This window comes from Antechinus flavipes, chromosome 2 (assembly GCF_016432865.1).
Source record: "Antechinus flavipes isolate AdamAnt ecotype Samford, QLD, Australia chromosome 2, AdamAnt_v2, whole genome shotgun sequence".
Lineage (NCBI taxonomy): Eukaryota > Metazoa > Chordata > Mammalia > Dasyuromorphia > Dasyuridae > Antechinus > Antechinus flavipes.
This window is the reverse complement of record NC_067399.1, coordinates 511,908,990-511,936,949: the sequence shown is the minus strand read 5'-3', so window position 1 is coordinate 511,936,949 and position 27,960 is coordinate 511,908,990. Positions and strand designations below refer to the sequence as shown.

General features: G+C 33.4%; 1 protein-coding gene across 7 annotated transcripts in view; it reads left to right on the top strand.

Moving 5' to 3' along the window:
• Positions 1 to 245: 245 nt before the first annotated feature.
• Positions 246 to 27,960, top strand: part of HNRNPC (heterogeneous nuclear ribonucleoprotein C) — a 42,586-nt gene continuing 14,871 nt past the window's right edge. For 2 of the 7 annotated variants that reach the window (XM_051980405.1, XM_051980401.1), the window contains exons 1-5: positions 246 to 393; positions 5,548 to 5,573; positions 23,620 to 23,893; positions 25,651 to 25,765; positions 26,402 to 26,449. In XM_051980405.1, the coding sequence (XP_051836365.1) occupies positions 23,653 to 23,893; positions 25,651 to 25,765; positions 26,402 to 26,449 (404 nt within the window). In that variant the 5' untranslated portion in view covers positions 246 to 393; positions 5,548 to 5,573; positions 23,620 to 23,652. Of the gene's footprint in view, positions 394 to 5,050; positions 5,210 to 5,547; positions 5,574 to 5,676; positions 6,292 to 23,619; positions 23,894 to 25,650; positions 25,766 to 26,401; positions 26,450 to 27,960 lie in introns of those variants that run through there. The other 5 variants (XM_051980402.1, XM_051980407.1, XM_051980406.1 and 2 more) reach the window with 5 other exon arrangements.

The window sequence follows — 27,960 nt, the reverse complement described above, 5'->3', positions numbered from 1 at the left end:
ACTGACCAATGAACACCTTTTTGAATACAAGTGACAGTACCTTCAGCCAATGAAAAACCAGTTTCTCACTGTGGTGGGGAATTATTTCAATTTTGTGTAACCTATCCATGATTTTTATTGGATAAGCCTATGAATAGCAGTAGAACGGCCTAATCAGGAGTAAAGACTGAGATCAGAACCAGCCAATAGAAAGGTCGTCAGGACTGGGGCGGAGGTCTCGGTTTTCGCGGTGTCGGTGGACGAGACGCGGGGGCCATTTTGTGAGGAGACGGGGACGGAGAAGTAGTAGTAGCGGCTGAAGAGACAGTCTGGAGCAGTAATCCGTTTCTTTACCGGTGTCGGACCGGGGAGGTGGAGATATAGAAGCCAACATTTTCTCCCTCTCCCCACCGGGTGAGTGGTGAGAGTCGGCCCGGGAGAGTCACTGAGACCCCTAGGGAAAAGCAGGGCGGGGGAGGGGAGGGGGAGGGAACCTGGGGGAAGAGGCGCAGAACGATTCCCTCCATGATAATAGCGCGGCCCAGACTGACTTTTCACTGGCGCGGCTTGAGTTTTTGAGGTTTGGGGGTAAAGGGATTCGAATTGGTCTTAGGTCTGTCGTGGGTTAAACGTAGTTCGAGACATCCCGTCAGCATGTGCTATATAACGGCACCCAGGAGTAGAAAATAACCATCTTTTCCCTTATGTTGGTCTGGTCTCCCCTCCCCCCACATACCCCCTCCCCCCCGTGGTAACGGCTGCCGGCCGCCTCCCCTGTATACGACAGTGTCGGCTCTAGGGAAAGACCACGAGATGAAGAAAGTAGTGGGGAGGGAGGGTGGGAGATGCTCATAATATGTATGAACTTGTTCGTGATGCTGATATTTTTGCTTTCAGTAGCTTTATTCCTCTTCTCCTTTTCTCCCTAATTAAAGATTGGAAAGGGGGCGGGTTACCCTGGAGATACTCAGTTCCATTCAGGTCCCTTAAATTCTGAAGACCTGTAGACGGGTGGGGATTAGCAGATGCGTGGAGTGTGCCTGGAGAAAGATAATGAATTTTGCCGGTAGTGTGCCTTTTATACACGTAATCAAAATAGCAGTTGCAGAATACTAACTTAAAATATTTTTTTCTCTCCTCTACAACAGAAAAGGTGGCTTTTGCAGTATTGAGCTTAAATTGCATTTGTTGGGGAAATACTCAATTAATTGAAATCCTAGGTTATTTACTATTTTTTGTCTGCAGGTTACAAATCATAGTTAGTGAAGCTTTGCTGTGAGGTAGGTATTACTGCATTTCTTAGATGAGGAAATTGAGGCTTACAGTATGAATTGCCAAAATCATACTAAGTCATTAATGGAGACCTGAAGAAAAGTAAAAAATTTAAGTAATATGGTTTTGTTATGCAGTTAGTACTATTAAAAAACGTGTCGGTCTTTACAGTCACTTCCAAAAGTACCCAGTGGAAGGAAGCTGGAAACTTACAAACTGTATTTTCGGCATATAAATCGTCAGTGAGATTTTAAAAATAATATTAATTTGGGTTTAATGTATGAAATTAGGATTTTTAGCTTAATTTATTCAAAAATTGAAGCTGTAAAAAGTTTCCTAAAAATTCATTCTTGGGGATGGATATCTTTAATTTTCAAGTAGGGTAAAATGCAGTTAAAATAGAATCCAGAAAATCCTTTTTATTATATATATCACTAGAATTAGTATTGTTAACTTTTGGTCACTGGTGACAAAATAAATTCAAGATCAAAGGAAAAATCTTTTAAGTGAGAGTAGACAAGCAATTTTATGCCAAATGGACCTGTATTGGATGGCTATGATGCTAACAACATTTACAAAATACTTTACTATGCGATAGGTGCTGTTATTCTTATTTTATAGGTAGAAAACAGATTAAATGACTTGATCAAATAGCTTTGTGTCTGAGGTAGGATTTGAACTCATGCCATCCTGATTGCAGGACTATCATAATGTCCATTGTGGCTCCCAGCTGCCTGTTATGAACACTAATAAAAATCCTTTGTGCTATCAGAACACAGAAAATAGTGGAAACAGTATTGCAATTTATTCACAAATATTAAACTTTTTCTAGAAAGAGAAAACTCCATAGGTTAAAATGTAATAGGAAGTGTCCCATCTTTCATAAAAACTTAATTAGGTGCATTTGTCAGAAGTAATTAGGAGATAAAAATTTTAGAGGACTTTTAATTCTGACTACAGGGATACTGGTGGATCATTTCTGGCTCCTAGCATTATCACATACACCTTGAACTATCTGACTGGCAGTAGATTTGTGGATTTTTTTTTTTTTAACTTAATATTCAGATGTACTTTACAATGTGGGGTAGAGGCATCATTTTAATATTGTGGTGCCCAGCTAAAGGAATAAATGAGAAAGGAAGAGGGGTGTGTGTGTGTGTGTGTGTGTGTGTGTGTATGTATGTGTGTATGTGTGTATGTTGCCTGCACGTTATACTCAACATGTTGTGACTCATTTCTACCACCCTAAAGATCTTAGGAATTCTAATAGTCTAGTCTCCCAAATTTCAGATGGAGCTGAAGAACATTTAGTGTTCTTGACATTATTTTACTCCTCTTCTAGAAGTTGTTACTTCTGCAAGGTAAAAAAGACTAGAATATAATACTTAATAACTTTTTTCTATGTAGCTATTAGTTAAAGCTTATAACAGAAGTTTGTTATATGTCACCAGATTTTATAGTGTCACATTTGAAAAATGAAAAGTTTTAGGTCTTGATTTATATAAAAGAATTGAATGAATGTTTTTCCTTGTTAAGACTCATTGTGAGAAGAAAACTTAGGAATTAACATTCCGTGGGGAGGCAGTGTGGTACAAATAAAGAACACTGGCTTGTTAGTAGCTCTACCATTAACTAGATGTTTGAATTTAGTCAAATTATTAATAACCTTTCTGAACCTCAGTTCATCTAAAGTGAAATAAGAATTAGATGATCTTTAACATGTGTAATGTGTGATAGCCCTTTTATTTGTACAAAAGATTTTTTAAAAAGGGATTTATGTTCATCAAAACCAATCATAGCTACACTGTGAAAAAATATTATATCTCTATATGTAAGAGTGGGGTTCATTTTCTCAGTTTATCCAGGGCCAAGATTGCTTTTGTTTTCAGTTTTTTAAATGATGTTCCTGAATTAAAAAAAAAAAAAAAAACCTCAACCACTCACCCACCCTCTATTTATAAATAAATGAGAGTGTCTTAAAGAAATCTTTTGAATAACTAGGCTATTTTAAATAAATTTTCTTAAAGATTTGTTTTTGAGATATAATATTGTTTGATCATGCCTAACTCTTTTGTGTTGTTATTTTATATTGGGAATATTAGAGTAATAGACTTAGGCCCCAGATATAGAAATGGCTTTGGGACAAGATGGAACTATTTTGAAAAACTGTCCCCTATCCCCCAACAGATTTGTGGTATTCTTATTATACCTGGTGTCTAAAAATAGATTTAATGAAATAAGATGTTCATCTTCCCTTTTCCATTTCTTTATCCCTCTAAAAATACAACTAAAACTATAAAATTGGCCCAAAGAATTTTCTTTAGTAAGATATGTGGAAATATTTGATTGGCTATGAAATTTTTGGCATACATGTATAGATCAAGATATATTTATAAAGCTGCCTTAAAGGAATACCAAATTTTCTTGATCCCCCCCCCCCCCTTTTGTAATTCATCAATTTAACAAAATCGAACTTAAGCCTGAATAAGCATTAGTGTTGAATATTATTTCTCTTTATAATATTCCTCTTGCTCTTTTTTAGTTTCTGAGAAAAGGGATACCATTGCAAAAGGGTCTTGAAGTTGACGGTTCAAATTGTAAGCACTGGCTCCAAGTAGTTTTTTATTTGGCCTCTCAGTGTTTAAAACTAAAACTATTATTTGAAAACTATAATTAAAGAATTAATATAATAAAATTTACATCTTCACAACTTCCTGGAAGGATTATTCATCTGACTCTGGATCTGGTCTATATACCTTTTAATTTTTATCTTGCATGTGTAGAGTAAAACTTAAAATTACAAGTCATGCAATTTTATTTTGGGCATTACAAACTCAAAATTGGCATTAGGTTCTTGGCCTAAATGAATTTCTTGGTTTTATTTATGTTAATTAAAATTTGATTTGGAAAATAATCTTTTGTTGTATATAATAGAAAATCTACTTTTAAGTTCACTGATAAATGTGGAGTACTGGGTCAGTGTTCTATGTCATTTTCATAGGAGGTGAGGTAGCTGTTTTTTTCTTTCTTTTTTATAGCCACAATACCCTGAGAGGAAGTAATATCTTTAGTGAACCATAATCTACCATAATGCTGTATGATTCATAGTTAATCCTGGGATACTAACATAGTAACTAGTGGTTCAACAAGCCTGTTAATTTGTCTCTGGTATTGGTACCAAGTGCTATTTTATGTGAAGGCACAAAAGTTTCATGCATTTTATTCAATTACCCTATGGGATTTCCCTCCCCCCATTGTCAATAAATTGATGATTCCTTTTTAGCCTGTGGAGTTCCATTGTGCATGCCTTAATACTGTTTGTAGAGTTAGTATATTCTGACTTCTTGATGTCTTAAGACTTAAAGATGAGCTTTTCTTTGATATTTCTTTGTAATGAAGTAACTTGAAAATATAGTCTTAATAAAAACCTTTATTTTAGTATATAATCATTTCTCCATTCATGGCCAGTTTTCCCTAACTTTGTTTATGACAAACATCCATGTTTACAAATGATCTTTTTTGAGAGTCTCTTCAAGGTATATTCTTTTGCCCCAGTATTTTCTTGATTTATTCTGATTACCTTCCTGTTTAAGAATTATGAAAGACAGGTAATGAAGATGATTGAAGCTCATCTTTATCATATCTATCCAGTGGGATAGTTATTTATATTTGCCAAAGTGGGGTTGGAGTTGAATTTAAAACTTCTTTCCAACAGTCAAGTGCTTCTGTCTTGGGGGTTTTTTTAGGGCACAGCATTTCTGAGGAACTTTGACTCAATCTGTCCCTTCTCCTTTCACAGGGCAGCAAGGCGAACCCCATCCCTACTCACTGGAGCTCAGCTTTGATTTTTAACCCCCTCCCTGCCCTTCCAAAACACACACACTCCCATCCAAAAGCCTGATTTTGTAAAGAAATTTTAAACATAATGATGCAACTTGGCGCGCACTGCGGCAAACTTGTAGGTGTTTTTTTTTAAATTTGTTTTCAAAAACGAGACCTGGATTTAAGATGTAATTTTTAAAATTTCTATTTCTATTTTTTTTCTGCAGCAGTTGGGTTAGAGGAGGAGGAGCCTTTTAGCCTCTCATAAACTGACCTCTCTACTTCCTCATGTATTTTTAAGATTGAAATGATGATGTGAAAAGGGCTTTGCTTGTCTGCTACTGAGAACTTTATACCCTTGCGGTTTTTGTGGAAACTGCTTTTGGAAAGAAAAGAAATAAACTTTACTGACTTGACATTTTTGCACCTCCCGTTTTTCTAATCTGGGCTATTTTTATTTTTGTTTTTTTACAGTGAGATTTTTTTGATCTTCAGCTACAGTAAGTTATTCCAATTTTTTTTTTCATTTTTCCTGACTTTCCGCTGATTTCCTTTTTATTGTTGTTACTAGTTACTATTATTATTATTATTATTATTTATTATACTTATGATGGTGGTGATGATGATGATGATAATGGCACTGCTGATTTTTAACCGGATTAAATCGAGTTTTTCTGAATGTTCCTGAGCATTTCTCCTGCCTCCTGATTGACTTGGGAGTTTTGCAATATTGGAGAGAGAGCTGAGGCATTAGCATTTTTAAGTGGATTGATCCCATAAACCTTTTCTCTCCCAACCCCACCCTCACCCCCATCCCTTTCCCCACACTCAAAGAATTTGACTGGCTGCTTAAGTCTGTGACCTAATTTTTCCTGATCTATAACTTAACTGTTTTAGAGCATCTCTGGACGTCTGTATTTTTAATTTTTTTTATTTTTATTTTTTATTTTTAATCTTTCATTTGTTACATTTTTAAACTGTGCTGCAATAAAATGTGTGTGGTACTTCTGATCACCTATGGTGGTGATGGCATTTTCCCCGAAAGCCATCTTCTTCCTATGCCCCTTGAAATCCCCTCCTGCTCTTCATGTACACTACCCCTCACAAACTACAAGCTGCAACACCATGGATTCCCAGTCTGGAGCAGCAGCAGCCAGGATCACCTGGAGCCAAAGAAAGGGGTTCTTCGGAACAGATGCAAACCCATCCTGGGTGATGGTAAGAGGTGTGAGGTCCAGTTGGTTTCATTGAAAAGACTAGGAAATACTCCCAAGTTCAAGTGTCCTGATAATAGATGTCTTGTGGAAATAACATTTAGGTTGTTATGCCTTCACTTTGGAACTCAAAAGACTTTTCTCTAGGAAAGGTCACCCTCATTTCTATTTTGAAGCTTATAAATCCAGTAAGATTTATTAATTTAGGAATTTGTATTGGGATAATTGGGGAAAAACAGAGTTGAACTTTGCCTTTAGAATTAAAAAAGGATATTTAAGCAGTATCCTTAAATTTTTAGTATAATTTGTAACATCTAAGAGAATTTTTTAAATACTTTTTAGAAACATCAATTAATACAATTAAAAATCTTATTAATATGCTAATTAAAGACCCAAAGAGACCTCTTAATAGCTAATACAGTGCATTTAAAATTAAAAAATTTTAGATTTGTAAAAGACTTTAAAGTTTTCTGTTCCTTGTGTGGTAGATGGGGAAAGCTGCATTTCTTTAATTAAAACTCAAATTCCTCACTAATTTAGAATTTTTTATCCAAATTAATTCAAATTATTTTGACTATAAATTTAGTTGATAGTATAATGTGAGACATTTGATATGAAATACATGATTTTCACTTATTTTGAATCTTGTAATTTATTGTGAACTCTTTATTATAATTTTATTATTCAAAACACCTCAAAATTTAAAATAACAACCTAAACAAAATAGAGTTATAACCAAAATAATTTGTAAATGAAAATATCTTAAGCATTTGAGTAACTTAATCCCTGTAAGTAGGGGGGAAAATTTAGTGTTTATAGCCATTCAAAGGAAGAAGCTGTCTGACTGTGATTTTTGTGCTCAATTTAGGTCCCATTTTAGAATAATGAGACAGGCCTTTCTGAGATTAGACATTCATAAAAATTATATATTTAAAAATGAGGGTGCCGCCAATAAGTACAATAATGAGGCTGTAGCGTTTTGGACATTAAAAAGTACAAATTTATTTAAATAGCAAGAAGTGTTGGATGTTCAATAGCAATGAAATTCCCTAACTGATTATTGTTAGAAACCTATACTACAGGAGGTTATAACACTTGGCAAATTATCACCTGGTTCTATTTTTAATAAATTTTGCTTTTTTTCCCCCTTTCAAAAGACCAAAACAAAATCATAAAGCACTCATAACTTTATACCAGTGAAATATGATTAAAATAAACCGGAGCAACAGAGAAAAGATGAGATGGGATAAAGCAGTAAAAGGCATCTTTGAGTTTAAGAAGTTTATGAGAAAGGGATTGGAGTATGATCATTAGGAAGACAACAAATCTCTAGTCCTGATTGATAACTGTTTATACAGACCATCTCCTTCAGGTGCGTGATCTCCTTAAGCACCTTTAAAAACATGGATCCTGGGGCTAGAATTTTTATATGCTGCCTTTGGATAAGGTGCTGGCATCATTTTGTGTATAAAATTATAGTGAGGAACAAATTGGCTAGGTGACAGTGGCCGACTCTGGGGAATTGTTGGTTCTAAACTTGATAAATTCATTGGAAGTGTTTAGAGGTAGTAATAATAGTCTATTTCTGGCTTGTAAATAAAGGAAGAAAGAATCTGCGTTGAGTTTCTTGCCAACTATTCCAGAAACTTTTATGGTATTTTATATTATTTACTAAGTTTTAATTTTGGCCATCCTAATGGAGGGGAATGATAGAGTATTTAACCTCAAAGCAAAATGATCAAAAGAAATTTGTACATTGTTATGAAGGTATATCAGACAATAGTGATTATATATTTGCACAGATTTCCGATCTCATCAGTAAAAATAAACAGATCTATCCATTCATGCTTTTTTACCTTGTGTGATAATCTCCCCAGAGAAGCCTTTAAAGACCTTTTGTGCAGGGTGTTCTAACATTTTTTATATTAATGTAATATTGGGTTGTCAGTTTGTTAATAATGCCTTTGATTATTTGGTTAAAAAAATGAATAGACTAGATATTTCACCAAGGAAAAGGTTGGAAAGCCATTAATTTTCTTTGTTTTCTTAAAACTACACTTCTAGATAAATAGCCCTCCAGCTTTATGCTTTATGTAGTTTAGTTGGTAATGTTTTTTACATTTTGTCTGAGACTGAGACAAAACTTGTCTATAGTTTTGTTTTAAAATGTATCAGCCACCTGGTTAAGCCTATTTTAGGACAGCTAAGCAGATGGTCATATGAACAAAGAACTTTAAAAGTTTATAATTGATGTAATAGAAAACATAAGTGAAAGCAATTTGCCACAAGGTATAGATAATCCTATTTGCTGACAAGGCCTTATTCATAGGTTTCAAAAGTGTAGCTTTATAGCAATAGGGAAACAGTCACATGATTAGTTGATAGTTGAGTTCCATACCCAGCTCTAGCCTGAGTGATGGTTAGTAGCACCTGGATCAATGCTGAGTTAAAGCTTTACTAAAGAAAGCTAGTCTGATTCTCTTAAATGCTTCTCCAAGATTTTTTTCTTGGGGATTAAATTAATAGTTTAATCTGGAACTCTTTTGTTGAAGTAAGAATTGATCCAGTATGCTAGAAGTCTTTGATTGGTGGTGATTGAGATAAGACAGTTTCTGGTCTGAATCTTAAGAACGTAGGAATTTTAACTTAAGGATTTCAATTTAACTTAATAGAATTATTTCCTTAGTATCAGCTCAAGGCAAACAAAGTAACATGCATTTTCTGGCACTTTTTATAACCATGTCATGTTTGTATAGACATCATCCAAGGCTAGGCTAGAAAGGATTATATTGCAAATAAAGATAATAATCTGAGCATTCTTATCTTTAATAGGTAGAGAAATATGCTTGCTAAAAAGATATTTAATTTCTGTTAACTGCTTTAAACCATTTATTTTTGGGGGGAATTTATTAGAGCTACAAGACACCATGGAATCTTTTAAAAAGTTAAATATGTATTTATACCCTAAGGCTAGAGGAATGAAATTCTGTGGGTCTTTTTGTTTTCTTGTAATTTTTTTAAATAAGAGCTTTTTATTTTCAAAATACATGGAAAGATAATTTTATGGTTACCTTTGTAAAACCTTGTGTTCTGAATTTTTCTTCCTCTTAGCCCTTCATTTCTCTCCCTTAGACAGCAAGTAATTCAATATAGGTTAAACATGTACAATTCTTTTAAAGATTTCCATATTTATCATGCTACACAAGAAAAATCAGATCAGAAAGGGAAGAAAATATTATTTTACTTTGTTAGTGATACATAATGGTTTTGAAATGAACAGTTTAAAGAAAATAATGCCTTTTGTGTGTACTATCCTGAAGAAAAAAAACAAAAAACAAACCTGTTTTAAATATAACTCTTGAGGTTTAGAAGGCATTTTATGTAACATTCTCATTCAGTCCTCATAACTATGCTGTGAAGAAAGTGCTTTCCTATATTTTATATATTTAGAAACTTGAACCTTGCTCAAAGTTCCAAAACTACTGAGAGTTAGGTTTGGTTGTATAACTCCCAGATCCTAGTACTCTAGCCACTATAAGATGAAATTTTTGTGTAGTCTTTTCAGTATAGCTAGGTTAGGTAGGTTATTGGATTGATTTAGGACTGGAAGGGGGCTTAGAGGTTGTCTAGTCTTAACCTGTCCCCATTTCTGCCTCACTTTTACTGAGAAGGAAACTGGAGTCCAGAAATTTGCCTAAGGTAATAAAAATAATGCATTGATGACTAATGATATATCCTCAGATTCTTTTATGTTGCTTGACTAACAAAATCTCTTGATGAGTAAGTGAATTTTCATTCCTGGATATTGGAATATTTTATTTTAGTATACAATATTGGGAACAAGGTTTAAAGGTAGAGTGATAAAAATCTGACTGATTAGGCCAAATAATAGCAGGAAACAATTAGGAAGCTTCTATGTTTAAGAGCATCATATTAAAAAGTGACAGAGAAGATCTAGCACGTTTTTCATTGTTGTAAAATCCTTCTAAATTGGTAGGAGTCAACACCAAACAATTGTTTGATTTTAATTAAGTTTGGAGATTTCAGAAGGGGATAACGGGGGCAGGACTTAATGGAAGTTGACAGGGATAACCTTGTGGAGTGAATTTGCCGAAGTCATAGGTTAATGATACATATTAGAAGGAGAAAACAAATTTGGTAGAACTGAATTCTTTAATAGAGCCAGAAGAACAAATTTGTGGAAAGGAAGATAAACTGTAGCCTACTTAAAAAGATAAGTTTTTCTATACCTTTTCCTTCCACTACATATGGGGTCCTGAAATAGCTCCTTTAACACAAAAGACCTAGATAGATGTTAAAATTCTTTTATTTCTATTTATATGCAATTCTGACTCGACAGTACCTTTAAAAAATTATCTTTTGATATGAATGAACCATCTGAGTTTTAGAAAGCTTTATGAGTTTAGTGACAGGAAGATACTTAAAGACATCTATTTAGGTTTAATTTAATTCCTTCCCTATTTTATTCTAAGAATCCAAGGGATCAGTGCTGTAACATAATCTGTTAACAGGAAAACACCTAAATAATGTATTTCTATTAATGACTAGATGGTTTTTCATCAAAGGAGAAATAACTTTGCAGCTATTAATGATTCAAGACCTGTGTCTATTGTTCTAATAACCATTTCAGTGTATGTGTAGTCTTCTATAGTTTTAGGAATTTAAAGTTTTTTTAAATACTTTTTTTGTATTTGGGATACTAATTTGGGATAAAAGGAAGAAAAACAAATGTTACATAGTCACATTTAGGAGGTCTAGATATCATATACAGTAACTATACAAATACAGCTCCCTAACTAAGCCTGTTGAAATTTGCTTTGAAATTTAATAATGCATATATTGTCTTCCTTACAGTGGTAATAATAAAGATTACAGACCTTGGATTTTCTACTTTACAATTGTAGTGTTCTTGGTCATTTTATAAGTTTTAGATAATTTTCCCTTCTTGTTTTTATTTTCATTGTAAACATTAATTTTCACTCTTAATTCTCTTTAGAGAATAGGCTAGACGGCATGGAACCTGTTCTATCAATTTTTTAAACTCGTGTCTAAGAACTTAATTTCCCCTGGTGTATCTGAGCATCTGGGATAAGCTGTATAAGAAAGACTGTTTTAAGTAACAAAAGCATCTAACTTTTGAAGTTTGCTCTAAACCAGCATCTGTTTTGTTTTCCTTCCACTTCTTGTAGTTAGAAGTAATATGGGCCTGGAAAATACAGCCAAATGAACCACTTACCTGCACTTGCATTTTGCTTTTTCTTTGTCCATCATCATAATAAAAGGAGGGAGGGGGGACAAAGATGATTGGGACATAACAAAAGAAGCACTTAAGCTGATCCTTTACTTAGGATTCTTTTTTTTTTTTTTAACTTCTTTAGGATTTGCCTATTTTGTCATTGTATTTTATCTGCCTAGTCTCTAGTAAAGCCAAAATGGAATTGAAGAATTTTAAGAGCTTATGTTTTTTGCAACCCCAAATCAGTTAAGTTTTTTCTCATTCTTAACTCTTTGCTGCCATCTGGTGATACATATTTTGAAAATTCAGGTATCTGTGACAGATATTTGTGATATCAGTGCTCAGCACATCTTAATATTTTTCAACTCTTGAAAGAAGTATTCATGTTAAACCAGCTTGTAGCTTCTGAGTAATCTGTGGATTTTGTTAGGTCTCTTTCTTGATATCTACCTATGTTTTCCAGTATTATTTGTGTGTATATGTATATATATTATATATATATATATATATATACACACATATATATATATATATATATATATTATTAACAGATTAACAGAAAGTATAGTCTTTCCATGTGCTCACCTTTGCATTGAAATCAAGGTATCGTGACTTAATTTAGAGGTTTATGTCAGATCTTGATAATTCCTATAACAAATGTAGATGTATTAATCTGCAAATATTTTCAAAATTGTTAAAAGGTTTCCATGAAATGGAAAACTATGTTGCCTTAGGGTGCATGATACCAACTTCTTGAGTTATCTTTTCATTTAGGAACAACTTTTGTCTTCTGGTTTTCAAGTGAAAATAAATATTGATAGTTTTAAAAAATTGTTGTGTATCAGTTCAGTCACTGGGCAAAAAATATACATAAAATACCACAGGTAAATTAATACTTGCAGATACTACCACTGCCCTTTTCCTTCCTCTTACCAAAGAAGAAGGCCAATCATGATTGAAATCTATTTAGTATTTTTACTTTACTTTATTGTAGCTTATGTTTTTATTACCTAGTGACTTTGATGCTGAGCTCTGTACTTCTGGTTTGGAGAACAGATTAGGTTTTCTGTTTTTTGTTTTGTTTTTTTAACTTAACATTTTCCAGTGTAGATATTTTTTAGCACGTACTTCTGACTTACAAAGTAAGAAACCAGGTATTTTGATATTTTGATCAAATTTTTTCACTAGATAGTATATAGAAATAAATGTGGGGGAAACTTTATGTCCAAGTGAAAGTATTGGAAATCCAAGATGCATTGTATAAGTTATTGTCTAAGGAAAGTCATTTGTTTTGCAAGTATTTTTTAATTGTAAAAATTTGAAAAAGCTGTTAGAAATCATGTTACTGTGTATGCTTTCTGCTAATTTTTTGGAATAAGACAAATGAGAAATGCTAGCTTGTGGGAATCTAAAGTGGAGAAAAAATATTGTCATGTTTTCATTAGAAATATGATCTTAAGAAGGTTCTTGTTTTCATCTTTTCTTTTTTGCTTAAGTAGTCCAGTTTGTAATCCATGAGTGCCTTCCTTCTTGGTTATCTCCCACTTAATGAATATATATCTTGTTTGTACCTGGTTACCAAGCTCTGAAATCCTGATCTACTAATATTATTAAACCCTTTTGGATTCCCCAAGTAGAAAAGTAAGTTCCTCAATGACAGACACTTTTGTAATTGTTGTATCCTTAATTCCTGGCACGTAGGTACTTTAAATGCTTGCAAACTCTTTTCTATAGTAAGATAAAAACTTTGTAACTGAAAAACTAGAAAAGGCTGAGAAAGTTGTTTTGGACTCTGTTTATACTTTGGGTATTGATCAGTTATCTTTGACTGGCATGGGCTTTTAAGTTTGCATCTAATAATTGAGAATATGTTATTAACATTCCTAGAATTTTCAGAACATCATAGATGTAGAGCTGAAAAAGACCTCAAAAGTGATATAAGCTTACAATCCCTTATATACAAATGAGGAAACTTAGGCTAACAGAAATGACTTCCCCCAGGTCACACAGAAAATAGAGACAAGTGGGATATGAATCCAGCTCCTCAAAGACTTCAAAACCTATCCATTGCATTATACAAATTGTATTCAGAATAACTTGAAAAAGAGTTAAAACAAATACATTTTCTTAAAAACATATTAAAAGAAATTTGTATGGTAGAACCACACTGAACTAGCCATCCTGCCACTGAAATTTTCTGTCTTATGTTATTAGCCATTTCTGCAATTCCCTGTTTACCTACCTAATCATCACTTTCTGCCCATCCCAGTAATTTTGCACTTCTAGCTACCTTTATTCAAAACTGATTCTTAGTTGTCCACCAATCTTGCTCTCATTTCTATTCCCTCATTATTTAACTCGATGTCCCATTTTAAAGGCTCTCTTGCCCTCTGCCCCACCTCCCTCCCTCTCTTGCCCCAGTGGTTTCTGGAATGCACACTGCATATGGGACAAACTAGCTTTTGATCTTAAGTATTTTCCTTTTCATTTTTCATTTAATGAGACCTTGCTGCTTCCTGGTGACATGGCTTCACAGTCCATATTTTCCAGTCCTGCACACTTGTGTGTCTTATCACTCAGTAACATTTCTTCTTGAAGGTTTATTTAATTTTTATTGAATAGTCAGTTAAGATTCTGGTTGCTATTGTCTTTATTACCCACCAGACTCTTTTCCTTTCAACCTCAAAACTCTTGATTCCTATATCCTTCAGCCTATCACCTCTTGAACTGGCTATATATTTATTTGCTTTTTATTTTTATTTTTTGCAAAGCAATTACTTGGCCAGGGTCACACAGCTAAGAAGTGTTGTGTCTGTGGCCATATTTGAACTTTGCCCATCTATTGCCTCTGTAATTTCCTTCCCCGTCTTAACCTTTTAGTAAACCAGTTCAACTCTACATTCTCTTAAATCCATTGCCCCCCTATCCTATCAGAAACTGTTACTTAGTACAGAAAGGCAATTATTACACCTTCTAAATTGATTCACTAAGACACAGGTGAAAATAATCCCTCCCTTAAATGGCAAGTAATCTAATATATGTTAAACATGTGCAGTTCTTCTATACATATTTGCACAATTAAGCTGCACAATGAAAATCTGATCAAAAAGGAAAAAAAGAGAAAGAAAACAAAATGCAAGCAAACAAAAAGAATGAAAATAATGCAATTCTGATCCACACTCCCCATTTTCCTCTCTGGGTACAGATGGCTGTCTTCACATTGGAACTGGCTTGAGGTGGAACTTAATAAGGCAAACTACTATAGCAAATTATTTCTACTCAGTAGTTTTCATTTTCTTCCCTGTTTTATATTGGATACTTCCATATTGCCCCATCTTCAAAAAAAAAAGTTTTTGATTCATCCATTCTTGATGGTTTTTCATATTATGAATTTTTTTCCTTTTATGGTGAAACTTCCTGACATGGTTGTATGCAATTGAGCTCTATGTACTTTTCTCATTCTCTTTAATTCTGTTAATTATTATTCAACTGAAATTTATCTTTAAACTTAGCAAACTGTCAGATTTAATGGCCTTTTCTCTTTTTTGTCCTCTGTATCCTTTGAAACTTGATAAGTCTCTTCTCTTTGATACTTGTAAGATTTGTGGCACTTCATTTCCTGCATTTTTGACCATTCCTTCCTGATTTTTGCTGGATCTTGATCTGGGTCACATCTACTAACTGGGAGCATCCCCACAGGGCTCTGTTTTCAGTTTCACCTTATGATCTTTTTTTGTCAAATTTTTTCCCATCTTTTAGATCCTATCAGCTCACATGGAATTCAACTTTATGTAGATGATTCTTGGATCTTTAGTGTTCCTGATTTTCACTCTTCTGACTATTTAGCATCTCAAAACTGAGTATTATATAAACATCTTGAAACATGACTTGTCCAAGTCTGATTAATCCCTTTTGATTTCTCTTATTACTGTCAAAAGGTATTTCTATACTCTGTCTCATAAATTTACAATCTAGGTTTCATAACCAATTAATTTCTTTTCATCATCCCTTTATCTTAAAATTAGCTAAATCCTGTCATTAGTTACCTTCGATATACCTCATAGATAATGAAAAGGTATATGCTCCTGTCTAGTTCATGTTCTAATAAATGTATTTCTGGACTATATAGTCTTCTGGTTTGTCTCCCTGCCTATTCCAGTACAATTCTCCAATTATCTGTCAAAAGTGATCTTTCTAAAGTACAGATCTGATCATATACCCTTGTTGAGTAAACTCTAGTGACTTCCTTTCACTTTTAAGATCAAATGTGAAATCCTCATTGGCTTTTAACGTCTTGCAGTAGGCGTTCTCCTACCTTTTACAATATTAATATACCTTATGCCTGCCCTAATCCTTTTCACTGCAATGATATCAGTCTCTTGCCTCTTCTCAGTATCCATATGTTGCTTCTCTGGGCATTTTCACTGGCTTGCCTGTACCTCTCCATTTTACCATGTGTATTCTCTGACATCCTTTGAGGCATAACTAATAAGAATAATCTATTATACAGGAAGCCTTTCTCAGTTGGCATTAATGCCAGTCCTTTCCCTTTGATAATTTTCATTATAACCTAGATATATCTGGTTTTTGTATATAGTTTTCATGTTGTCTTCCTCAGAAGGAATGGGAAAAAGAGAAGGAAAGGGAGGTTAGTATTTCCAGTACTTAGCATAGATCTTGAAGAATTCAGGTAGTGTGGCATTTACTTCACTGAAGTTTGCAAATATTCTCTTTTTAGATACTTAATTTCTTAGTCAACTACTTTTTAAAATTCAGAATTTATATGATAAAAGTAATTTGAACATGTTCAGATTGTTCCTCTTGATTATCTGGGAAGACTTGAATTCTAGAACTTTTTGGAAACAAGGGTAGTAGATTTCATGCTGCAAGGAAACTAAAGTTATTTAGATCAAATTCTTATCTTATGCCTTCCTCTCCCCCCCCCCCCTTTTTTTTTAAAGAAACAGAAATTGAGGCTCACACCTAGATAGTAAGTAGTATAGGTAGGAATTTTCTCCTCTGAAGATTCATTGCCCATCCTATCATATACTTTCATTCCAGAATTTTTGATAAAAGATGACTTACTGTCCTTAAAACTCATGAGCCTATTACGAAATATACTATGTAACGGATCTGATACAATATATAGTTTACAACATTCATTTTTGTAAGATGTTGTGTTCCAAATGTTTCTCCCTTTCCTAACTTTCCCCCTCCCTAAGACAACAAACAATCTGATACTGGTTAAACACATACAGTCCTTTTGAACATATTTCCATATTTGTTATACAAGAAAAATCAGACCAAAAGAGAAGAAAAAGAAAAAGCAAACAAAATACTATACTTCATTGTACATTCAGTCTTCAAAGTTCTATCTCTGGATGTGGACGGCTTTTTGCACCCCAAGTCCATCACAATTGATCACCACATAATCTTGCTATAGTTATGTATGATGTTTCCCTGATTCTTCTCACTTCACTCAGCATCAGGTCATATAAATGTTTGCAAAAGACTTTGTCTTCTGAAATCTGCCTGTTCGTCATTTCATATAGAACACTAGTATTCTATTACATTCATAGGCCATAATTCAAAGAATTGGCTTTAGCAAATATGTAATCTTAGTTCTCACTTTGTATAATTCCATCTACACATTTCTTTAACTTCTCTTAAAACACTTCCAATAACAAGGAACTTAAAACCTTGTAAGACAAAACAATTCTATTTTTGGTCACTTCTGATTATAGAAAATTGTAGTTTACAGAACTTATTAATTAATACCCACTGGTTCTAATTAAATTTAATTAATTCTAATTTAATTAAATTTCTATTGCTCAAGGTTTTATAAAGAACTTTAATCAGCTATGTTATAGTAGTGTCATGGCACGTAGTAATGCTAAAGTGATATTTCTTTTTATTTATGGCAGTGAAGCTTAAGGAAGTAATGTGACTTCATCAGTGCTCTGGTAAAAATTGCAGATTGAGATTTGAAGCCAAATGCTGTTATTCCCAGCAACAGGATGCCTTTGCCTTCTAACTATACAGTTAAATGTCTTGTTTCATAGACCACATATATTTGGAGATACCTAGTATTATTTCCTTAGACCAAATGTTGCAGTTTGTTCAGTTATAATTTTTCCTATCTCCCTTTACCTTAACCCCCAACCTAGATTTTCTTGAATTATGGTTTTTATGATGACTTTTGAAAGCTTTGGAAAAGGTAAAATCTTTCCTATAAGGATGAAATTACATGGGACATAGCCATTTGCCAAGGAATATAGTAGCTATCATTTACTGTTCCTATAAGCATGTGATAGGTGTGTACACATATCCTTAGGCTCACCATATCTTACGGCATTATTGCTTGGATTTTAGCTGTGAGCCATTATCCTATTCCTATTCTAAAACTTAATTTTTATAACATAATTTATATGTCTAATCTTTGCCCCTCCCCCCAAATGTATTTACTATTTAATGTTTCCTAGCTGGTCCTTTTGAAATTAATTGCATTATAAAAATTAAAAAAAAAAACCAAACAAATACTTGCATGTATCTATGGTCTACTAATCAATGTGGGTGGTAAAGGTTTTATCCATAAATTCTCATATTGTAATTCTGGTCCATGTCTCCATAAATTTTGGAGATTTATTATGCTAGAGACTTTAACGAAAACACATCAATCTGTAGTCTATTTCTGTTAATTTTTTTTATTCAACTGTCATTCCTGTTCTGTATTTATGGCTCTGATGCTTTTAAAGCAGCTTATAGCCCATGATTCAGTTTTTGTATTTGTTCTTTAGCCTATTTTTGCCCATCAATCAATTCCCATTTTCCTTTGGGCAATTCACTGACGTTCCTTTTTTATTACTGTTAGAAGTAATGCTAAAAGTTCCCTGGCTTGTCTGTCTGCATATGCACCGTAAGTTTTTTTTTTTTTTTTTTTTTTTTTTTTTTAAGTATGGTTAGTTAAAACAAATTTTTCAGTACTGTATCCCATATAAGAGATGGCTGCAATATCCTAGCTGTAGTGTCATTAGCCAATATGTGTACCTTAAAAAGCTTATCATCAGAGTCAGTCTTTGATTTGTAGTTTGAATTGAATTTCTTTCATGACAAATGTACATTTTGCTAAAGGATTTTGAATCCTTTTCAGTGAGCTTTATTTTAAAGACATTTGCTGTAAGATGTTGCATGTGATGGGAAAAAAAAAAAATGTTGTTAATAACCAAGATTAGCCCCAGCCAGAAGTTGTTGCTTTTCCTAACTTGTTTCACAAAGGTGAAAAGGGATTTGTTAAATTTATTATTAATCATTTATTATTTATTTTATTAAATTTGCTGTGTACTTAACTCTGGGAATACAAATAAACTAGACAGTCTCTGACCACAAGGAACATTCTCCATTCTATTGGTGACTACATATGGAGAGGGAGGGCTTATGATCTGGATTTATCATAAATGACAAATTGGAACAAATAGGGAAGAAATGACTGAGTGACGTAGAGAACAAATAGTCTCTAAGGAAAATAAGTTAACCAGTATTTATTAGGCAAATGAGAAATAATTTGCTAAGTCCTGGAGACAGAAAAATCATTCCTTTAAGGAACTTAATGGAGACAACTTGAAGATTTTCTTAATAAATGTAACCCTTCTCTTTTAATTTCTCTCTCTCTCTCTTTCTCCCCCTCCCCCTCATTCTTCCCTCTTCTTCCTCCCTCTCTCCCCCTTCCCCCTCTGTCTTTCTCTCTTTGTCTGAATAGTCATAGGAGAACTTTAAAGATTATTCAGGACATATTTCCTTTAGAGAGGAGTTACATTCAGTGTTCAAAATAATGGATTGATTACAACTCAGTTTCTTTTGTATCTTCACACATAAAAGGGAAAAAAGGAGTATAATTTTTAATATATATTTCATTTATTTGTCTCAAAGGAGAGTTCTCAGTATGTTGCATCTAAAGGGTTAATATTGTTTTCTTATTCTTATACTCTAGAAATAGGAAAGTATATTGGTTGATGCACACAGATGTCACTGCCTCACAGTGAAGGGCAAAAAATGAAGTAAACAGCGATTTTAGGGGCAATGTTTAATAGTCCTATATCTTGTAAGGATTTTGCACAAAAAAAAAAAAATAGCTTATAATGATGGGTCCTGAGTCATCAAGAAAATATTAAATTGTGTTCAGTATATTGTATTGAAGTCAATGAGACATGACTTTTTTTTGTTAAAAGCTTTTTATTTTCAAAACATATGAATAGCTAATTTTCAACATTCACCCTTGCAAAACCTTGTGTTCCAAATTGTTAGCCTCTCCCTTACTCCCTACCGCTTCCCCTAGATGACAAGTAATCCAATATGTGTTAAACATGTGCATTTCTTCTATACATATTTCCACAATTATCATGCTGCACAAGAAAAATCAGATCAAAAGGGGAAAAAAGAGAAAAGACAGACAATGGAAGCAAACAACAAAAAGTGAAAATACTATGTTGTAATCCACACTCAGTCCCCCAGGCCTCTTCTTCTCTGGGTGCAAATGGCTCTCTTAGTCACAAGACCATTGAAACTGATTTGAATCATGTCATTGTTGAAGAGAGCCACATCCCTTAGAATTGATCATCTAATGATCAGGTTCTCACATCACTTGGCATCAATTCATGTATGTCTCTCCAGGCTTTTCTGACATCATCCTCCTTATAATTTCTTAAGGAATAATCATATTCCGTAGCATTCATATACCATATCTTATCCAACCATTCTCCAACTAATGGGCATTCATTTAGTTTCCAGTTTCTTGTCGCTACAAAAAGGGCTCCCACAAACATTTTTGCACAAGACATGACATTTTTGAAAGATTTGTATTAAAGCTGTTTAATTAGCAATGTTTTGGAACTTAAACTTATGTAATCTGATAATTAAGCCTGACATTTTTCTTGAATGTTGTGAGTAATTGAAATCTTATGGTACTGTTAATGATAGGCCTTGAGTTTTTTCCCCCAGTCCGTGATAGTGTTCACTAAAAAACACAAATAGGGAGCAAACAGTGATTTTATTTTTTTATTTTTGATGATGTTGCCTTATTTTCCATGTATATTTATAACAACAGTGCTGACACAAATTAAAGGAACTATCCAGTTTTCCTTCTTCCAGGCAGAAACTGCTAAATTACTCTGGATGAAAAGGTAAATTTTAGTTAAACATTGTTAAGGAATAATTTGCAATAATTTCCCCCATGTGAAGTGTGGCTGTTGGAATACATTAACAAGGACTTTATAAATGATCCTAACCATTTCCCCTTTCCATTTTCACATTTCAGTCTTTTTCTTAGGACTCCTATTAAAATAAACTTTGAGCATCAAACCTAAGAAATGGTTGTGAATAATTAAATTAGAATATTTTACTTAGTACTTGACCAGAGCCAGCCCATTTCCTCAATTCTTAAATATTCTGTGGCTTACTTTATACAATAAAGTGTGTTCCTGAATTATGTAAATTAAAATTTATAAGTTTGCTTATATTTCAAATTTTTAAAATATTTAAAATTTTTTTTTTAATTTTCAATAAATTTTTAAATGTCAAAGTTTTTAAAGAATTACTTTAATTTTGTAGTTTCAGTTTGATGTGTGGTTATATGGTGCTCTGCATATTTCATCGTGTTGACTGGTAGTGTCTTTCAGTAGTCTCCCATTTGTTCTTATATATCACTTTGAAAAAAGGTATACCTCGTGATTTATAGGCTGTTGAGAACTATTTTCTATCCTATTCTTAAAATTCAGTGATTCCCATTGCAATTCTAGAATTTAGGGAAATTGAGGTTATAGATTGCCTTGATGGCTTTCTTAGGGCAATCTCAGAAGGTAATGAATGGCACTATTTTGGGGGTCTCCAGGAACACAAATGGAAGATAATTTTGATTCATTTGCTTCTGGGAATTGTGAAGAGAGATGCGGGGCAGATCGTTGAGATAGGGAAAATTTCTTAGTTTCTTTAGGGACAGTGCACCAAGCCTGAAATTATATCACTGTCTTTGACGAGATTTTTTTTTTTTTAAATGAATTTTGATCCAGTTTGAGAGTCATTCTAATTTAAATTTTCAGTTACTATTTTATTTTAAGATACTCAAATCTTAGAAGCAGTTATTGAACATCTACTCAGTGCTAGCTGTTGGGAAAGGGGATACAAATTATAATGAAATAATACTTACTTTTAAGGAGCTAACCTACTTTTAAATGGTGTTGCATTAAATACTTCATTTACTGTTTATTTTGAGATTTTTGTGAACCATGCTTTAGTCCTCAATTTTTGTTAACTACAAGTTTATGTTGTGATTGATAGGATTTAGTGGATTATATTTTCAAGTTATTTTTTTGGGAATGCTATTTTATATTTTACCATAGAATATTGAAGGTGTAATTGGGAAAGAAAAGGAGAACCTGTTGGTCCTAGATATATTCTGATAAAAGATCTCACTTTTCTGCTTCCATTGCCTCATGTAGTTTTTTTGTGTAAGAGAGTAGTTGTGAGTTCTTGGTGGTGGCTTTACTTAAGGAAGCTCCTGTCCCCACTCAGGATTGAATGATAGCAGGCTAGCAAATCTACCTCTTAGTAAGGCTTGTATTAGTGTTTTGTTTGTTTGTTTTTTAGTAAGGCTTGCATTAGTATTTTGTTGTTGATTTTTTTTTTTTTTGTTGTTTATTTTTAATGTAGAGACTTAATCTTATTTCTCTTCTATCGAAGTAGTTGAGTTACCATTTTTGTAAACATTTATGAAGGTCATCTAATATGCTGAACTGATGAAACTAAATTAGAATAGAGTGTTTTTGAATAAGAAAACTTAGAAGGGAGGGGATAAAAGTTTATGAAGCTGACTATTTAAAACAGTATTAGTATCATGATGGTATCAATTGTTTAAAATCTGTTGGAGCAGCCTTAGGCAGCTAAATTGAGTGTCAGATACTTTCCCAATGATTTAATGATTTGAGGTTTTTCTGAACATCTAAAGTAAGAATTTGTATGTAAACTGCTCTGCACATAGAGCAGGGTTCATTTTAAGGATCTAAGGTGGCTTAGTTAAGAAATATGGAAAGGGCTTGAATGTTCTTAAATGTAATGGCTATTCCCTCATCTACCACAGAATAGAATCCAGTATATTTATAGACTTTTGTTCCAAAATTGTACAAAGCTAACATGTATGTATAGACTACTAGTAGTGTCAGCTAATTAACTGAATGGAGTTGACTCTTAAAGGAATCATTAGTTTAAAGGAATTCCTATTTTCTTAGTTTTACTTTCTTTTAATTTATGCAGTGTTCAGCTAGCTAGTTTATCATCATCATCATCAATTATTTATCAAGTTCTATACATGTGTACTAGGTGATTTATATAGATAGGTTAAGAAATAGTCAATGAACTCTACAAAGAATTGACGATATGGACATGCTGATTATTACATAAGATATCTATAGTGTGTTTTAGAAGTGATTGTATATAAATAGAAATAGGTGTTAATAATTGAACAAATGCTACCTTATGAATAGCTTTCAGGTGTATTATGGGTATTCATCCCTGGAGGGAAAGCTGGGGTTTCTTGGGGATAAGAGCTGAGAGTTTCTGTATTTAGAAAAGCAGAATATACTAAGAACTATTTTAAACAATAGGAAATGGTTAGGTTAGCATTTGTCGGTCAAAGAAAGCACAAAGAGAAATGGATAGTTTGAGTATAGATAAGTTGCTAATTTGCAAGGGGAAAAAAAAAAACCTTAGGGAAACAGACTCATTTGAGAACTTTAAAATAGAGAAAAATTAATGCCCAAGAGCCAAAAAAAAAAAATCTGAACAATGTTTTTTTATTTTTTTGGCGGGCATATCAATAAGGAGACTGTTGATGAAATGTTGGGATGATCAGGGCCTGTACTTAGTTTGAATGTTCCTGATCTATTTATTGCTACTAAAATCTTTTAAGGCAGCACTTGCTGGGGTTAGGAGTGAAATGTTATCATCCTTTGGGATAGGAAGGGTTATTTAGGGTTTTTTTTTTTAACTTGTTCTTCTGAATAACTCTTCTTCTTCCTGATTTGATAGCTTGTGGCTGTTTGACTTTTGTCATCAAACACCATGGCCAGCAATGTCACCAACAAGACTGACCCCCGTTCCATGAACTCCCGTGTCTTCATTGGGAATCTCAATACTCTGGTTGTTAAGAAGACTGATGTTGAGGCCATCTTCTCAAAGTATGGCAAGATTGTAGGCTGCTCTGTTCATAAGGGTTTTGCCTTTGTTCAGTATGTTAATGAACGAAATGCCCGTGCTGCTGTGGCAGGAGAGGATGGCAGAATGATTGCTGGCCAGGTGCTAGGTAAGTTTTAATAAGTTTTTAATTGATCTTGGAACTTATACATACCCATAGCCATTTTTGCTAGTGCAAGTCATTGAAAAATATTATGTGTGATAATAGTATGGTATACATTGTGAATTTATCTAATGCTCTGAGGTCATGCTAGGTCAGTAGGAGGAGGAAGGAAAAGATTATCCTTGTAAATTTTTTAAAAATATGTAGTAGGTCAAGTAGCAAAGTAAATTTATTTTGTGTGTTGTACAATCTCAAATGGTTTGGTAAAGAAAAAAAATTTGAGCCAACTTATTTCTTGTAGTTAGTTAAATTTTCTCTAATTTCACAATATGCAGAATATAACAAGAATACTTAAAATTGCACAAAACAGTTTTCTGTCTCTGCTCTTGTTTGGATAGTGACTCCCCATGGAGGGCTCTATTGCTTAGAAAATTGTTGAATTTTGAACTAAAGATGAGCTAAATTCTGCTTAGTGTTAAAGACTGAATGTGGGTGGTATTAATGGATAGTGATAGAATAGAGATATATAATTTAGATTATTTTAAATAGAGGAGGGTAGCACTCAGAATTGTGATCTTTTACCAGCATGTTATACTGGACTGCCTGTAATATAAGATATTTGGTACCTAGATCAAAGAGGTTATTTAAAGTCAAATTTTACCATGGTGTCTGAAGGTAGACAGCAACTAATTAAGCAATTAGTATACTTAATAAACTGTCGTGTGTGTGTGTGTGTGTGTGTGTGTGTGTGTGTGTGTGTGTGTGTGTGTAGGCAATTGGGGTTAAGTGACTTGCCCAGGGTCACACAGCTAAGAAGTGCTAATTGAGGACATATTTGAACTCAGGTACTCCTCATTTTAGGGTGGTGCTCTATCTACTTCACCAACTAACTGCCCCTCATAAACTTTTAAACTGTTCAAGACTCAGTCAGGCTCCATAGTGTTTGACCTTCCAGATAGGCAATTATGTTTAAGAGATTAGCCACTATTGGCCAAAAATGTTTCATAATGATAACTGAAACGATATCCTTTTTTTTCCCCCCAGTTAAATGTAACCATCTATCTAAAGGTCTCCTTTAGAACAAAAATATGTCCAGTGGATAATTATACATTAAATCATTAAAATATTGCATTACTTTTTATCAGTTTGTTTTCTTCCATGATGAGGAAGATCATTGAGTACCAGAGTGAGGAAAGGTAAAAGGTGTAGAGAATAATCTACTTTTAAAATTATTTTTGGCTTTAATTGTCTCCTATGTGCAAAGCACTATATTGAGGGATAGAAGTGTGATAAAAGGAAAGAAAGACCATCTCTCTTCTGTATATATTATTATATGTTCAGACCTTTTTACATATTCCCCTTATTAGTTCAGTACTGATATATAATATTATTATATGTTCAGACCTTTTTACATATTCCCCTTATTAGTTCAGTACTGATATATATTCAGCTACTTAGTAAATGCATACCTTTTGAAGACTACTATAATATTGAGAAATTTGGGAGTTGTATGTGGTTTTTTGTTTTTTTGTGAGGCAGTAGAGTGATTTGTCCCAGGTCACAATTAGTAGTACTTGTCGTAAGACCAGATTTGAACTTGGGTCCTCTTGACTCCAACGTCATCTAGCTGCTCTCTGTGGGTAGTATATGAAAGTGACTGATTCCACCAAGAAAATTACCTTTTAGAAAGAAAGTTTTTCTCTCAATAGATGATTTTTTACCCTCTTGATGGAGTTATCATTCAGATTTATGATTCTTTTCAGATATTAATCTGGCTGCAGAGCCAAAAGTGAACCGAGGAAAAGCAGGTGTGAAGCGGTCTGCAGCGGAGATGTACGGGTCAGTACCAGAACACCCTTCTCCGTCCCCTCTACTCAGGTCCGGAACTTTATTATTTATAAATGCATTGCGTCCGTCCATGGACATTTTCTTCTCTATCTGTTTTCTGGAAGGGGGAGGGCTAAATGAAGTTTAATGTTTATTTTTGGTACAAATTAGCTTGAATGTATCTTAGAATGTCTTTCTAACCCTCCTTTTTTACTTTACACCCAAGAATTATGATTCCTTCAGTCTTTTTCCATTAGCATTTTAGTGTCTGCAGTATAAATGAAACTTAGCATTAGGGTTATACTTTAGCTTTTCAGGAAATAACTCTTTAGAAAATGGTAAAGGACTATTTTTTAATGTAGATGGGGGTAAATACTAGTGAAAGTATTTCTATGACTTTTGGGGTCTAATTTATTATCTGAATGTATACCTGAAACTAGCATTTCACTAAATTTTTCCCTAGCTAGAGAAGGCATATTGTAACAACCCCTTTACCTCCTCCCCCCAAAGTTTTGAAGAATTCATTTATAGGCAAGAAACTTTTGTTTAAGGGATTGATTGTATGAGTGATTTAGGAGTATGAATTGAGCCATTTGCTGTCTTTTGGCCTTATTTCATCCAGTCTGCTATTGTGATACTGTGGTAACAGCTCCACACTGACAGTCTTTTTTGGGATTTGTCTTTCAGCTCTTCCTTTGACCTGGATTATGATTTTCAACGAGATTATTATGACAGGTATGGGTTTTATTCTCCTTCTGAAGAATGAATCAAGTTTTTAGATTAATCTGCCTCTTGAGATGCTAAAACAAAACATTTTTAAAAGTCATTACCTATGATGTGCTTTCAAGTGAAAAACCAAAACTGTCAGTTTAATTGATTGCTATGGTGTGTGTTCTTGATTTTGTGTAGTACTGTATGTTCACTTGTAAATTCATATTATCTTTATATTAACAATCAAACCAAAGTGAGGCTGTAATGATGCAGTCAGTGGTAAAAATGAGATTAGAATATGTTAGTACGATAGTCCTTCAATTACTTTCTCCTTCCTTTAATTTTTTTAAGGTACTTAACTAAATGCTTCCTCATTGACAGTATTCTGAAATAGTACTTGAAAAAGGAACACTGACTTCTGAATATACCTCAGGCACTTACCTAAAACTAAAGTTACTAAGTCAGAATTGTTTAAATTGTTATTTGTGGAAGAAGTAACTCGAAGTTGCTATAATCACAGTTGGAATATGTAGTCAACACTTGGATTAAGCACTAAGAGATAAGATGACAAAGGTCTGTATCTCTTGAGTTCATGGACTAATGGGGGTTGGTGTAGAAATCCAGACTAACATGTGAAATGGACCAAGATAGAGGATATAAATTAGGAAACAGTAGAAGATATGAATGGAATATACACAATGAATTTAAGAAATAATAGGTTGAACCTAGGTATGGCCAGATTATGATAATTCATATAAACTATGAAGACAAAGGTATGAGGAAGAGGTCAAGAATTATCTATTAAAGGTATTTGAATAGTGGATATGCTAAGAATGATATTTGTACCTCCAAGCAGCAACTAAGCCTTCTACCATGTGTGGATCCTCATACATAATAGACTGCTCTAGTGAGAAGAAATTTGGTCTCTGGCTAAATATTTATTCTTCAGTTACAGAAAAGGAAATAAAACAAATTGTTTGAAGTGCAACATAATACCTACACCATTATTTTAATTAATAGATTAAATTCTTTGCTTTAGAAGAAGTGAAAGTTAATGGGTTAAGAGATAAATTTTCTTGCAATTAAGTATCTTTTATTTCATAACAAAGTTTGCATTGCCAGTTTGGAATCTAGTTGTTCCAGATCATATTCATGATCATTTAGCATCCTTTTGACTACTTAAAAGTAGCATAGTAGTAGTCCAGGTACTAGGAACTTGGTCTATTAATTTTTTGGTTGAGAAAAACTTTGCATTTTTTAGTATTTGAGGGTTTTATTTTCCTTAAAGAAGTATGTTGATACCTTTATCACCTTGCAAATTAGTTTGCCTTTTATCTTAATGATGGTATTAGACTTTTTCTTTCATTGACATTAGAGATGCCTGAATGAGTAAACTTCTAAAAATGCAGATCAATATCTTTTCTAGAACTTAGAATGTTAGAATTGCCTGGAGCAGTGGTGTCAATCAAACTCAAGTAGAAAGGTATCCCTGGGCTGCAATATTGACTTGGAAAACTGTAAATTAAATATTTCCT